Source organism: Cryptomeria japonica, chromosome 3 (assembly GCF_030272615.1).
Source record: "Cryptomeria japonica chromosome 3, Sugi_1.0, whole genome shotgun sequence".
NCBI lineage: Eukaryota > Viridiplantae > Streptophyta > Pinopsida > Cupressales > Cupressaceae > Cryptomeria > Cryptomeria japonica.
Window position 1 is genome coordinate 27996203 of NC_081407.1, and position 13358 is coordinate 28009560.

A 13358-nucleotide genomic window follows, 5' to 3' on the forward strand; every position below is an offset into this window, starting at 1 on the left:
CTTAATGACTTGGTTGTTTTTCTTATTAAATGATATTTTTTCATTTCCTTTCCCATTATAGTTGATGTGATGACACGAGTAAAATTAGCATCTTTAGTGTGTGATTTCGAACCAATGGCTTGGTATGCATCAAAAATATTTCTCACAATGGTTCTTTAACTATTATTTTCGAATATTATTAACCCCAAAATTTTCATTGTCTCACTAAATTTCAGATTTTTAATCATTTCAACAACTAATTGGCATCTTCCACTTTGATTTAATTGTTCAAAATAGTTATTCCAAATTCTTCTAACCGTTCTTCTACAAGTTCTTTCAGAAATTTTATCATGCATTGGCTTCACAATATTTTCATCAATATCTATTAGGAACTTTGGTTTTCTATGAATTATTCTAAGAGGTGTTAAGATTGGTGCATGCCCTTCATTTTCATTACGTGCATTATGTGCATTGATCACATCAAATTCAAATGGTATATCTTCTTCAATTTCATTAACATGTGCATTCACCGAATCATTTTCAAATGGTGTATGTTCATTGCATTCATTAGGTACATTCATCATATACATTTGAATTGGTGTATTTTGATCATTTTGAATTGGTGCATTCATCCTATCAATTTCAATTGTTGAATGTTCATCACTTTCATTAGGTGCATTAGATGATGTACCTTCACATAATCTCCTCATACACTCCCTTTGTCTTTCCTTTGCTGCTTCTCTTTATTCATTCGTTCCTCTCTTATTATTTCCCATTGTCCTACACACAACATCATGATGACAATCCACAATAAAATAGCAAAAAAAAAACAAATAATCATCATTTTGTTATAATCTAAAGTAACAATGAAATAACTTCAAAAAAACAAATACAAGACAAATCAATCATGATCAAAACAAAAAAATAACAAATGATCATCATTTTGTTATAATCTAAAGTAACAATGATAAAATAACTTCAAAAACAATCTAATATATGAGACAAATCAATCATTTCAAAGCAAACGTGACAAAAAAATATGAAAACCTAACTGTTACTGCCCCAGAAAATCATGTGCAAAAGCAGTGGGGCCTTCAAACAACTTGCAATGTTGGTTTTTAGGTCATTGGGACTAAAATATATTAAGATTTTCCCATAACCCGTACGGGTTATGGAAACCTTTAATGTGAACGTTCACAATTTCTCATAACCCATACGGGTTATGTAGAGCTATAAGTTTTGGCCTTAGTTCTACATAACCCGTACGGGTTATGTAGAACTAGGAACCAAATAGGAAGTGGAGAGAGAAAGAGAGAGAGAGAGAGAGAGAGAGAGTAGGAGATAGGAATAGAGAAATAGAATAGGATAAGGAGAGGGGGATGGAGACAAAAGGTGAGAGAGAGAGAGAGAGAGAGAGAGAGAGAGAGAGAGGGGGGGTAAGAGAGAGAATAGGAGATAGGAAGAGAGGAATAGAATAGGATAAGGAGAGGGGGATGGAGAGAGAGTTAGAGATAGAGAGAGAAGGGGATAAGGAGAGGGGGAGGGAGGGAGATTGGGAAAAGGAGAGAGAGAGAGAGAGAGAGAGAGAGAGAGAGAGAGAGGGGGAGGGAGAGGGGGGAGAGGGTGAGAATAGGATAGGATAATGACACACACACACACACACACACACACACACACACAGAGAGAGAGAGAGAGAGAGAGTGGGATAGGGAGAGAGTAGGAGAAGGAGGAGAGGGTGAGACACATGAGGTAGAGAGAGAACAAGAAGGAGAAAAGGGTGAGAGAATTGACAGAGAGAGATGAGATAGAACTCAATGAGGATAATTAGGGATCATAATAGACAGAGACGGTGATGGGGGCAGGAAGACGAGAGAGAGGAAAAGAAGAGATACGTGCATGTATACAAACATATTTGCATATATCTATATAAATATTATATAACTATAGATATGCATATATACATACATAAACACATATTATATATGTATGTCTATACATATGTGTAGTAAATGCTAAGTTTACAAGCATACATTATTATGTCTTCATAACCCGTAAGGATTTTGTGAAACACAAAATAATGGTTTTAGTTCTACATAACCTATACAGGTTTTGTAAAACACAAAATAATGGTTTTAGTTCTACATAACTCGTATGGCTTATGTAGAACTATGAATAGTACTTTTTGTTTTTCAAAACCTATGCGGATTTTGGCTTGGTAAGACGGTTGGAAAACGACCCCAAGGCTTGCAAGCCCATTTTCCCCCCATTTTTGTCCCTTTGCACATTTTTCATCATCCAACATGATTTCTCAACTTTGTTGTCATCAGGTTTAAAAATGATCAAGTAGGTATCTCTAAAATTACCACCATAATCTCACACATCTTCTCAATTTTATGACCATATAAATTTTTTTGTTTTTGGACAACATTAGCGTAGTAAACTTTAATTTTCTTTATCAATGCCTTGATAGTCCTCACAAACATATGTCTACCATTTTTTTAATAGATTTTGATAAACTTGACCAAATTCAAAATAAATTACATATTATTGTTCTACACTAGATTCTATACACTTTTTTTTAAAAAATTATTTTTTTATTATTTTGATGCAAGTTATGCCTAGCGCACGAACAGGTACCAAATTTTCAGGATGCAGTCACTTCAAGAAATCATTAAAAAAAAATACTCAACAGAAAATTACAAAAAAATACACAACTTCTCTATCTCACTCTTACCTATCATCCTACCAAAGGGTTTTGCAAAATACTAAATCTAACTATATATTTTGTGCAGCGCACGAAAAATAGCTATGTTATGTTTTTCTAAAAAAATCAGGAACAGTTTTTTGTGCGTGAAAGGATTCACCCTCTTAATCTTATCCAATTTTTAAAAACATTAGTAGTTTAGAAACTAGATTCAGAGTACTACAATTCTTATTCCTTTCTCAACTCCTAGTTTTGAGTGCATGGCCTTCAAATATCTCTTTGAAGTTTAGGTTTACCTGTTTTCAGAAGAAGAAAAAAAGTGGCCACTTATACCCCCCTTTTTGTTCACCATCTTGGTGCACTTACCCGGCACTCAATATACACTTACATCTACAATAAAATAGAATAGAATAATATCATTGGTTCCACTCTTTCCTTTCAAGCCTCTAAAAAATTAGGATAATCCTCATACAAATGCTTCAACTCATCAAATCCTATCACTGCCACACTCATCTACATCATCAGGTTTCTTCTTCTACTTGGTGCATCCATAAAATTGTTTGAATTCTTACTCCTCTACTTCAAGACAAATGCATATCTTTGCATGAATTATACCCACCACATATTCCTTTGGTTTAACTTACCTTAATTATTCAAGCACTTAAGAGCTTGGTGGTTAGTTTATAACACAAAATCCATCATTAGCAAGTAGTGCCTCCACTTCTTCAAGGCTTCAAATTATGACATATAATTACTAGCCGCCATAGACTAAATATCTCTTGTAGGCATCATTAAACTTATCACTAAAATATGGAATTGGTCTCCCTTCCTAACTTAGGACTTCCCCTATAGCACTGCCACTAGCATCAGAATCCACCTAGAAGACTTTGTTGAAATTTAAAAAGACTAGTATTGGTTGCTCCATCACCTTTTATTTTTACAACTCAAATCTCTTTTATGCTTTAGATGTCCACTTAAATTCCTTTTTATTTCCTCTCATGGTTTCTATCATTTGTGTGTATATGGCACTAAAAAAAATTATGAAGTTCTAGTTAAAGCTTGTGAAGCCATGAAAAGATCTAACTTCTTTAATTTATATTGGTGTTGTCCAGGACTACGATTGCTCTCACCTTCTTTGGATCCATCTTCAATCCTTCTACAAAGATAAAAAAAATACCAAATTAAATATTTTTTTCTTCATGAATCTACACTTCTTGATATTGATCAACAACTTCTCTTTCCTCAGACATTAGAACACTTGTTTGGTGTGCTAGATATCTTCTTCTTTTGTCCTACTAAAATTAAAAATGTTTGATAGTTCTGATACTTAATGTTAAGTACAGATGCCAAGCTAATAAGATGAGAGGGGGGGGGTGAATCATACAAACTTAATCTTCCATAAAAACAATAGATTCAACCTCAGTAACATATACTTCAGTAATATAACCAAAACTGCTAAACATACAAACTCAAAAGCATATAAACATCATAACACTCATAACACCAGATTTAACGTGGAAACCCAAATAGGAAAAAACCACTGTGGGATTTCGGACCCACTAAGAAATATACTCTTCTAGAGTATTCTCGGTTAAAAGAAAATCCTGTTAAAGATTACAAACACATTGCTAAATGTGACCCGGTTAAGGGATTTCCCTCAGATCTGTTAGGATCTTCACCTTGTTAGAAGTGACCTTGTTAAAGGATTTCAAACACTCAATCAGAATGTCACCTTGCTAGAGGGTTTTACAAATAAGACTGTTAAGTCCACTCGGTTAAGAGATTTTCTGTCACTTCACAAAATAACAGTAATAAAAATCTATTTGCAACTTCACATCTATAATGCTAAAGCAGATTCTTATTTGCTCAATACAATCTAGTCATAGGACTTATCTTGTCCATCTGATGGGCTCTATACTCTATTATTCAAAACAGGTCTTCAAGCTTTTGTGCTCGGTAATCACTATGTAGCATCCCTATGCATACACTAGCTCGCATCCATTGTTTATCAATAGTTCCTTATTTATAAACAATTTGCCAACCGCTTAATCTCCTTGATCACATTTCCCATGATCAATCATAGCCATCAGATCTTCAAACTTTGACTAGGTTCAATGTATCCTTCGATCTGAAAATGTTTTACCCCGCCTTGGAACTTGCATACATTTGTTGGAACTTGTGCTAGGGTATTGCGGTTCAATATGAGCTATAGATCTTCCTGCCGATTTTCCTTTGCCATGGATTCTTTAACAAACTTCATTCACGGCATACCAATCATTTAATCATAACTAGCTCATCAGCTTCCTTCATTAAATAATGCTTTTATTCATTCAATGCATTCTGTTACTACTCGGTTGCAACTCGGTAAATACTAAACTTCACTCGGTAGACATTCTGCCTTCATTAGCTAATAGCGATAACCTTAGGGTTTACTGACTAGGTTCCTTAGGGTTTATCGACTAGGTTCTTTGCTCAGTAACATAGTATAGTATCAACCTTACAATAAACAACATATGTAGGATATCAAAATAATCAAAACATCATGATCTCATCATTTTCTAACTCGGTAATAGTTGCCCATTGAATAACTTATTCCTCCCCTTATTCATCACATTCTTTTTGTGTCTTTTACCGACATCTTTATACTCATCAAATCATACTTCTTAAGATATAGCAACATCATACTGAATTAGAAAATCAATTTCTTGAAATCAATGACAAAATAATAATATTAAGACAGTAAACATCCTTAATCAGGTATATCCATAATCATCAACAACCTTCTCAATATCCTTATTGAAATGCCAACAATCTCCCTTTGTCTGTTATAATGCCAACAATGTTATCTAGGTAAACAATGATGAACTTACCTAAGAAATACTTTAATACTTTGTTCATAAAACACATCAATGTGGTTGGTGCATTAGTGATTCCAAAGGGCATGATAACCACTCATACAATCCCTCATTGGTCTTCAATGCAGTCGTCCATTCATCACCTTCTTAGATTCCAATCTAATGATATCAACCCTTGAGGTCAATCTTGGTGAAGTATCTTGTACCACTCAAACAATTTATAATGGAATCCATCCTTGGAAAAGAAAACTAGTATTCAATTATGATCTTGTTTATGCCTCTTGAATTAGTACACATCCTCTATTCCCCATCTTTATTTGGTGCCAATATAATAGGTACCACATAAGGGCTCAAGATCTCTCAAATCAGTCCCTTCTCTAGAAAATCCTATACCTATCTTCTTAACTTTGCATTCTCTACCATTGTGTGCTACTTTATTTGGAAAACTTTCTCTAGTTGTGAGATCTATGCGATGATTGATACTCTAAATTGATGGTAGTCCTTTAAGAATTCTCTTTGACACAATATCTCAATACTGCTTAAGCAAATCTAAGACCTCCTTTCGTGGCGCTTCTCATTTTGTAGTGGTGTCTCTTGAATCCTTATTGTTGAATTTTCTTGGAATAGGCATAAAATAGGTATTCTTATACTTCAATCTATACAGGCACTTCCATCTAGCAAAAAAATCCTTTTATTACTACACACTACTTTCTTTAGCTCTGTCTTTAGAGAAATGAAGATGTTCTTCTTCCCGTTCATGGTCACAATGTACGTTTTCTTTCTTTTGTCATGTATGGCCTCTTATTCTACTACTAAGGTCTCCCCAGCGAAAAATGGTAGGCACCCATCAACATAATATCATACAACATTTCATCCCTATAAGATCCAATGTAAAAATTGGCAAGGCATTATTCACTTACCAGAATTTTTGATCATCTTGAATCCAAGCAATATGGTATGAGTTTGGATGTTTCATCCTCTTCAAGTTTAACTTCTAGACCATCTCTTCTAAAATCAAATTGTTTGTGCTACCACTACCAATGATGACATTGCAATATTTACCTCTTCACTTTCACCTCATCTAAAATAGGCTCTTCCTCTATGCTATTTTCTCTTTGATCTTTATCAACAATAGGGCCCTTCTAATGACCAATGATTCTCCTATTTTCAATAGCCCATGGATCTAGGTGATCCATCTAGTTATTCTTTAGTGTATTTTATTCTAGCTCTAGGCTCCCCATGCTTCCTTGCACTCAAAGGCACACTTTCCTACCTCTTCACATTTGAAATAGGTTCCCTAGAATGGTCCTCAGTAAAATCTTCTTCCATTCCTGTAGTATTCATCATTACAATGGTATTCTTCACCTTCTCTCTAAATACAGTAAAAATGTTCCTTAGGTCTTCTTCCTTCATCCAATAAGGGCTCTACCCTTTGTTTCATTCACTGTACAACCTCTTCTCACTATGTTGTGGCCACCCTTTCAAAATTATTTGGTTCTTGCTTCCTAGCATCTACCCTACTTTCCTAGCTAGCTTTTCACCTACCTTCAACACAAACGGGTAGGATTCCTCCATGGTGATTATCTAGACTAGGCTTAATTCCTCTTGGATGTTGGTTATGATACCAATGAGTTATCACATAACTTTCTCACTTCTAGAATCACTATGTAGATTCCTTACAATCATTTTATGGAACTCCTTGGTGTACTCCTTCATTTTCTTCTCTCTTCAAACTGCAAGTTTTGAAGTTTCTTTAGCATCTCCAACTCATAGTCAACTAGTATGAATTGACTCTTTAATTTCACCACCATCATTTCCCACTTTGTGATCCACTCCTTTCCTCTCTAAGTTTTATACAATTGCACCTCTTTCTACTAGATAGCACTATGTCTAGGTTTAGTTTGGTTTTGGTAGATCTAACTCACTTTGGATTTTCAACCTTTTCATACTCAAAGTACCATCTCATTTATCTAGTCAATTAGTTCCTCTAGATTCAAACATTCGGCATAGCTATGGATCTGTATCCTTGTTATCATTAACAATTTTACTAATAGCCTTCATCATCTTAATTTGGTTTGATTCTTCTTCTCCTTGAATCTCCTCATTTTGATCTTGGATCCTTGGTTCCTCATCATCACTCTCCTCCTTTGGTCTAGGTTTTATACCATTTCTCCTATCCTCCTCTATGGCATTCAGCCAATTATTCAATGATCTCATCATGTCCATCATCTCCTCTACCCTTTTGCTGGCATTGGTCATTACTGGCATTCTCCTTGGTGACATCTTCCTTCAGCTTAGGTACAACCTCCTCAGGTCAATGTTCTGACTCAAGGTTGCAACTGCCTCAATTTGAAACTTGATTGAATACACCTGTAGTCTACCTTAGTTCAATGATTTTTCTACACCATGGTCTTCTAGAACATGCTCACAAAGGATTGAAATCTCACTCTAATACCACTTGATGCAGTTAAGGATGAAGGGTCTGTAATGGACTATCTAGGCTTGTACTAGAATTGAACACACAATTAAACACCAAAAAGGAACATGCAACTTTATTGATCATAACAAATTCCATACATTCCTGTAGGCCTTCTCATATGCAAAATATATTAGACCCTATTGGCCCCATATGCAATCACAAAGGCCGCCATTGTCAGATTATTACAAATAAAATGTACAAAATATCGTTTAGATCCTAATTCCCTAACTCCTAACACTTTAACTATGAATGCTACCATTCAATGAGTCTAGCAAGTGATTAAATTCTTTCTCCAAGAATTAGGAGTGATCTATGTTGGCATCAATTAGCTCCCAAGTCCTATTTCTAGCGAAATGTGTAGGTTGGCTTCATAAGGGTGACAAAGTCACAAAAATCGAAGTGGAGGGGTGCAAATCCATCTAAGGGTTTCCTTGCCCTATAGCTATCGTGTAATGTGTTATGAAGGTTGTACAAGATTTAGAGAAGTTTTGCATGCGTCTTTCTTTAGGTCCGGTCCTAGGCCATGTGATAGGGCTAACACAATCTAAGAAAACTATAATATTATTGTTGTAGAAACTTTAAGATTCTTCCATATGTTGTGATATTTCATGGTGTTCTTAATCACTACCTAGATACTGAACATGAGACAACAAATTTCTAAATAGTATAGAGAGCATGAAGGGGAATTATCTATATTAACAAATTTTACCTAACTCTATTATAAGGTCAACCAACAAGATTGGAATTTGAAAACTCATAGCTTCAATTTAGCATTAGTTTATGTTAATTCTATTGAAAGAGTGTTGTTGTGTAAGGGTTTCATATCTAGTAAAGGTTATCATTCTCTTGGGATTTTAATTGTCAATTAATTTCAAATCTAGTAAGGGTTATACAACTCATCCTCATGGGTTTTTAATGGTCAATTAATATCTCCACATGTGTTGTAATTTATCTCTTGCACCATCTTTATACGTTATGCAAAAATTATAGATTATGGAGATCTTATTTATAGTTAAGGGAGAACTTTATTTGTGGACCTAGTTCATGGAGGTCAAAGGTATTATACTCAATATACAAAAATAATTAGTTTATTTGGAGGCACAAGGAGTGAAAACAATCTTGTACAATATGTAATTCATAATCATTGACCTTTAATTTATATGCATGTTTATTAAACTTATATGAATAGGATATAAACACACAAATATTATGAGATATATTAGTATTCATGTACAAATTAGTCCATATTTTTTATAAACTTTATAACTATAATCTTGGTGATTATATTTATTCAAATAGATAAATTATATTTCAATAAAAATTAATATTATGATTGAAAATAATATTATTATTATATTTTAATGATACTTATCCTATAAATCGTATATAAGTAATATTGTTATCACCTTACCTATTGATATTGACTGTTCGTATGGTAATATTGTTCTAGCCTTTAACTATTGATATTGACTATCCTTAATGATATATATGAATTATTATGCTCAAAATCTTAGAAGTAATTATGAATGTTCTATTTATTTCACTTAAAATAACTAAATTCTGCATATACTGTGATATCCACTTTATCTAAACTTAAATGATGAAAACGTCACTTAAATTATATGGACATGTGATTTAATGCACTCAATTCTCTTTATGAATTTGTAATTATATTTTTAAAAAAACTAAATTAATGACTCATAGGATCCATTATTACACAACATTTTTGTGGCTAGAATTTGCAGTTGCAATGAAATGGAGCAATCCATCCAGATAAACTCAACACGTCACTGGTTTTAATTTCTTGTACGCCAATTGTCCAAGACAGCTAGCTATAGCTGTTGGTTCTAGTAACCTTCCCAACAGAGGACCCTGCAAAGGCAAAGATATTTTCAGATTCTCACCAAACAGAAAGATTTGCAATGAGAAAACAAGTAAAATGATAGACCCAAAAAGAAAGACAGGGTAGATTATAAGAAAAAACCAAGAGTGGTTTCATGGAGTATAGGCAAACAAGGCGTGCTTAGTGGGATGGTGGTGGGTCTTGCATGCCCCCCAAAGGGGAAGACCCACATCAAGACAAGCATCCATTGGTGCCCTATAATTTGAAGGACATGACAATGAAATCTGAAAAGGAAGTTAACAGTATAGGGCAAAAATGTGGATCCATAGGGAAGGCAAGAAAAGTAGAGACAAAGGAAGTCTTTTATGTGTGAGTGGGTGGAATATAAGTAGCATTGGAAATAATTATAAGATAGCTGTAATGGTTACATGTGCTTGCATGTGCCTGGTCTCACAAATATGGTCCACACCTCCACTTCCACCTTATTCATTAGTTTCCATATTTATTTTCTCTTCCTTGTTGCTTGTTTCAGTATTTATGGCTTTCCACGATTTCATCAAAGATTTTCCTAGTTCCTCTTTGCCTTTTTGTCAGAGCTGGTGTGGTGTTAATGAAGCAGGCACTTGCACTGGCACCCCTCTCTAACACATGAAAAGGCTTTAAATGTAAAGAAAACCCAGATCTGGATTCACGAGAGCTCTTTTATGGTTTGGAAACCATGAATTCAAGAGGAGTAGATTCCTCTAGTTTCAGAGAGCTCTATCTCAGACGCTTTCTCTGGGCTCTGAAAAGTATTAGAAGGCCCACGGGAAGTAGTCAAGGTGATGGAGATGAAGTTGCAGAGGTCCTGAGGTCGAGTCGTAATGTAAAGCTGGCAGCAGATGTTTCCCTTGCCCTCACTGCAAACCGTGCAGCTTGGAGCCGAGCCCTCCTCAACAGAATTTCCAGTGACGAGATAAACAGGCCTGCTCTTAGGAAAATTCTGGAGCCTTCGAAATTCCAAGCAATAATTGCACAGAGGGCCAGGCAACAATCTCGTTTGATATATCAGTCCAGGCTAAAACATGCCCACATGCAGCAGCACAATTTTCATGGCTTGAGAGGCTCAAAACAGAGTAGTTTGTCATTATATAGAATTTTCTTTTCTAAGAGAATGAAACCTTCTTTCTCATCACATGCTCGCATGTTTAACAGGCGTACAAGGCAGCTGCAAATGCTTGTCCCAGGTGGGGAATCCATGGAGGAGTCTTGCTTGCTCAGAGAAACCGCAGATTACATCAGATCTCTTACAATACAGGTAGAGGTCCTGCAATCTCTAGTGAATTCTGTCAATGGTAACCAACACCCACCTTGAATGGAATAGAAACAGCACCTCTTGGGGGCATTTTTAGGTAACATTTGAAGAAAATTCATAGCCATTACCACCAACACCCAATTGGCAAAAGAACCTCTCAGTGCCATTTTCAGTCTGATGGGTGGTTTCTAAATGCATCCTCTTGCCTTATGATCAAGATCCGCCATAAATATACTAGCAACAGCACCTCTGGATGGCATTATCTGTAGGTAATATCTGAAGAATCCCATTTGCCTGATCTTGTTCTTTATATGGTATTTTGTGTGACAGGTCAGGCCCATAGGTTCTTTGTATATTACCTATCAACCTTATGTTAACTCCAGAGGTTCTGTTGCTAATAGTAGGCAATGTGTATTAGAAAAATTCTCAATGGCAGGATGGTCATTTTTTTCCCTTTCTTTGAAGACCCTGCTGAGTTTTATTTTATTTTTCTTTCAATGACATCCCAAAATAAAAATGCCATCTTTTACTACCGAATTCTGCAGCTGATCTTCAAATCTGGTTATTCCTCGGGTCATGTGTGATAAATCCTGATCTGCTTGCAGTACAAGCAGTAAGACATGGCCTTTGTATGTGATGTTTAATTTTATATATAAGATTTCTTGTCAATGCAATATATTTCCTTGTATACTTACTAAGAACAATATCACTGTTTTATATTAAATTACATGATTGGATATTGTTCTGCTAATAAATTCATTCTCTTTTATGGCTCTACCATACATGAAGGCTACTGACTGCTACTGATTAAATGACGGCAATCATAATCTGTTACATTATTTCACTATTCAGGGCCTGCATGAGAAAAATTTCCAGTGCAATCACTATGAATTTTTAACCCACCCTATTATAGCCACAAAGGAAAACCATTGTTTTTGGCCATTGGGTTTCTCATTCTAATCCATTTTAACAAAAAAACTCAGTGCCTCCTCACAATTCTCCTTGATGAACACTATAAGTCAGTCATGTTAATTGTTAGATTTCATCACCATCTCAGTCCTTAATCATATTCAAGATAATGACCAGATTTTTCATTTAGATTTCACCACCATTTTGGTCCTTGATCATATTCAAAATTATGTTCAGATTTTTCTTTTACTTCCTGGTTAAACTTATGTTAGATTTCACCGCCATCTTGGTTCTTGATCATATTCAAGATTACATATGACCAGATTTTTCTTTTAATTCCGGGTTAAACTTTTGTTAGATTTTACCACCATCTCAGTCCTTAATCATATTCAAGATTATGACCAGATTTTTCTTTTAGTTCCTCGTTAAACTTATAAAAGCATTCAAAGAACATTTTGTTCTTCTCCAATGAAAGGAGCAAATCTCAGTTTTTGATCTTCAAGGACTTTAATTTAACTTGTATGGCCGTTACTGACCAATCCCATGTTATTGTCCCACCATTAATAGCAGGTTAGTGGCTTTGAATTGGTCATGTTATTCTTTTTCGACATGCCTACACTGTAGAATTTACTAATATAGTCAGCCTAACGTCGTGTCAGTTGGTTAGCTTTTGATGCCTGAATTACTACTGATTCTCACTATTCTATATAAGGTATGGCATCTTTCTTTTCCTTTTTTCATGTGGGTTAAAAGAAGGCATGAGATTTTTATCAATGGAATCATGAAAAAGAGGAATGGTGGTATGAAGGGACATGCTTAAAGGCTAGGTAAGTAATTAGGGTTTTTTTCTTTTCTCTTTGTTGTGGTTTAAAAGCAAGAATGATATTTTGTGTCAACATGAATCATGTAAAAAGATGCATGATATAAAGGCATGCCCTCAAAATCTGGACAAAATTAAAGATTAAACTAAAACAACCCAAACCAAAATTGTATTCATGTGACCTTTTCTTTTTCCGTGTGCATCAAAAGAAAGCATGAAATTTTGTATCAACGTGAATCATACGAAAAGATGGCTAGAGATAATGGAACACAGTACATTTTTCTTTTTATATTGAAAGACGAGGAACAAGGATTCTAGAACAAAGTTTTGTGATCAATATTTAATGTGCTATCTTGAAGAATCTGTGACCGTCTTTATTTGTTTAAAATATATGCCAACCTTGAGCTGTAATGCATTACAGCAACTTGCCAATTGCAGTTTATTTGGCAACAGCCAAAACGATGGATATGCTTGA

General features: G+C 34.9%; 1 protein-coding gene across 1 annotated transcript; it reads left to right on the forward strand.

Moving 5' to 3' along the window:
• The first annotated feature begins 10578 nt into the window (after nucleotides 1-10578).
• LOC131068607 (transcription factor IBH1) lies at nucleotides 10579-11214 on the forward strand. Its single transcript, XM_059217114.1, has one exon. It carries the CDS (start codon nucleotides 10579-10581, stop codon nucleotides 11212-11214), a length of 636 nt encoding a protein of 211 aa, XP_059073097.1.
• Nucleotides 11215-13358: the final 2144 nt, after the last annotated feature.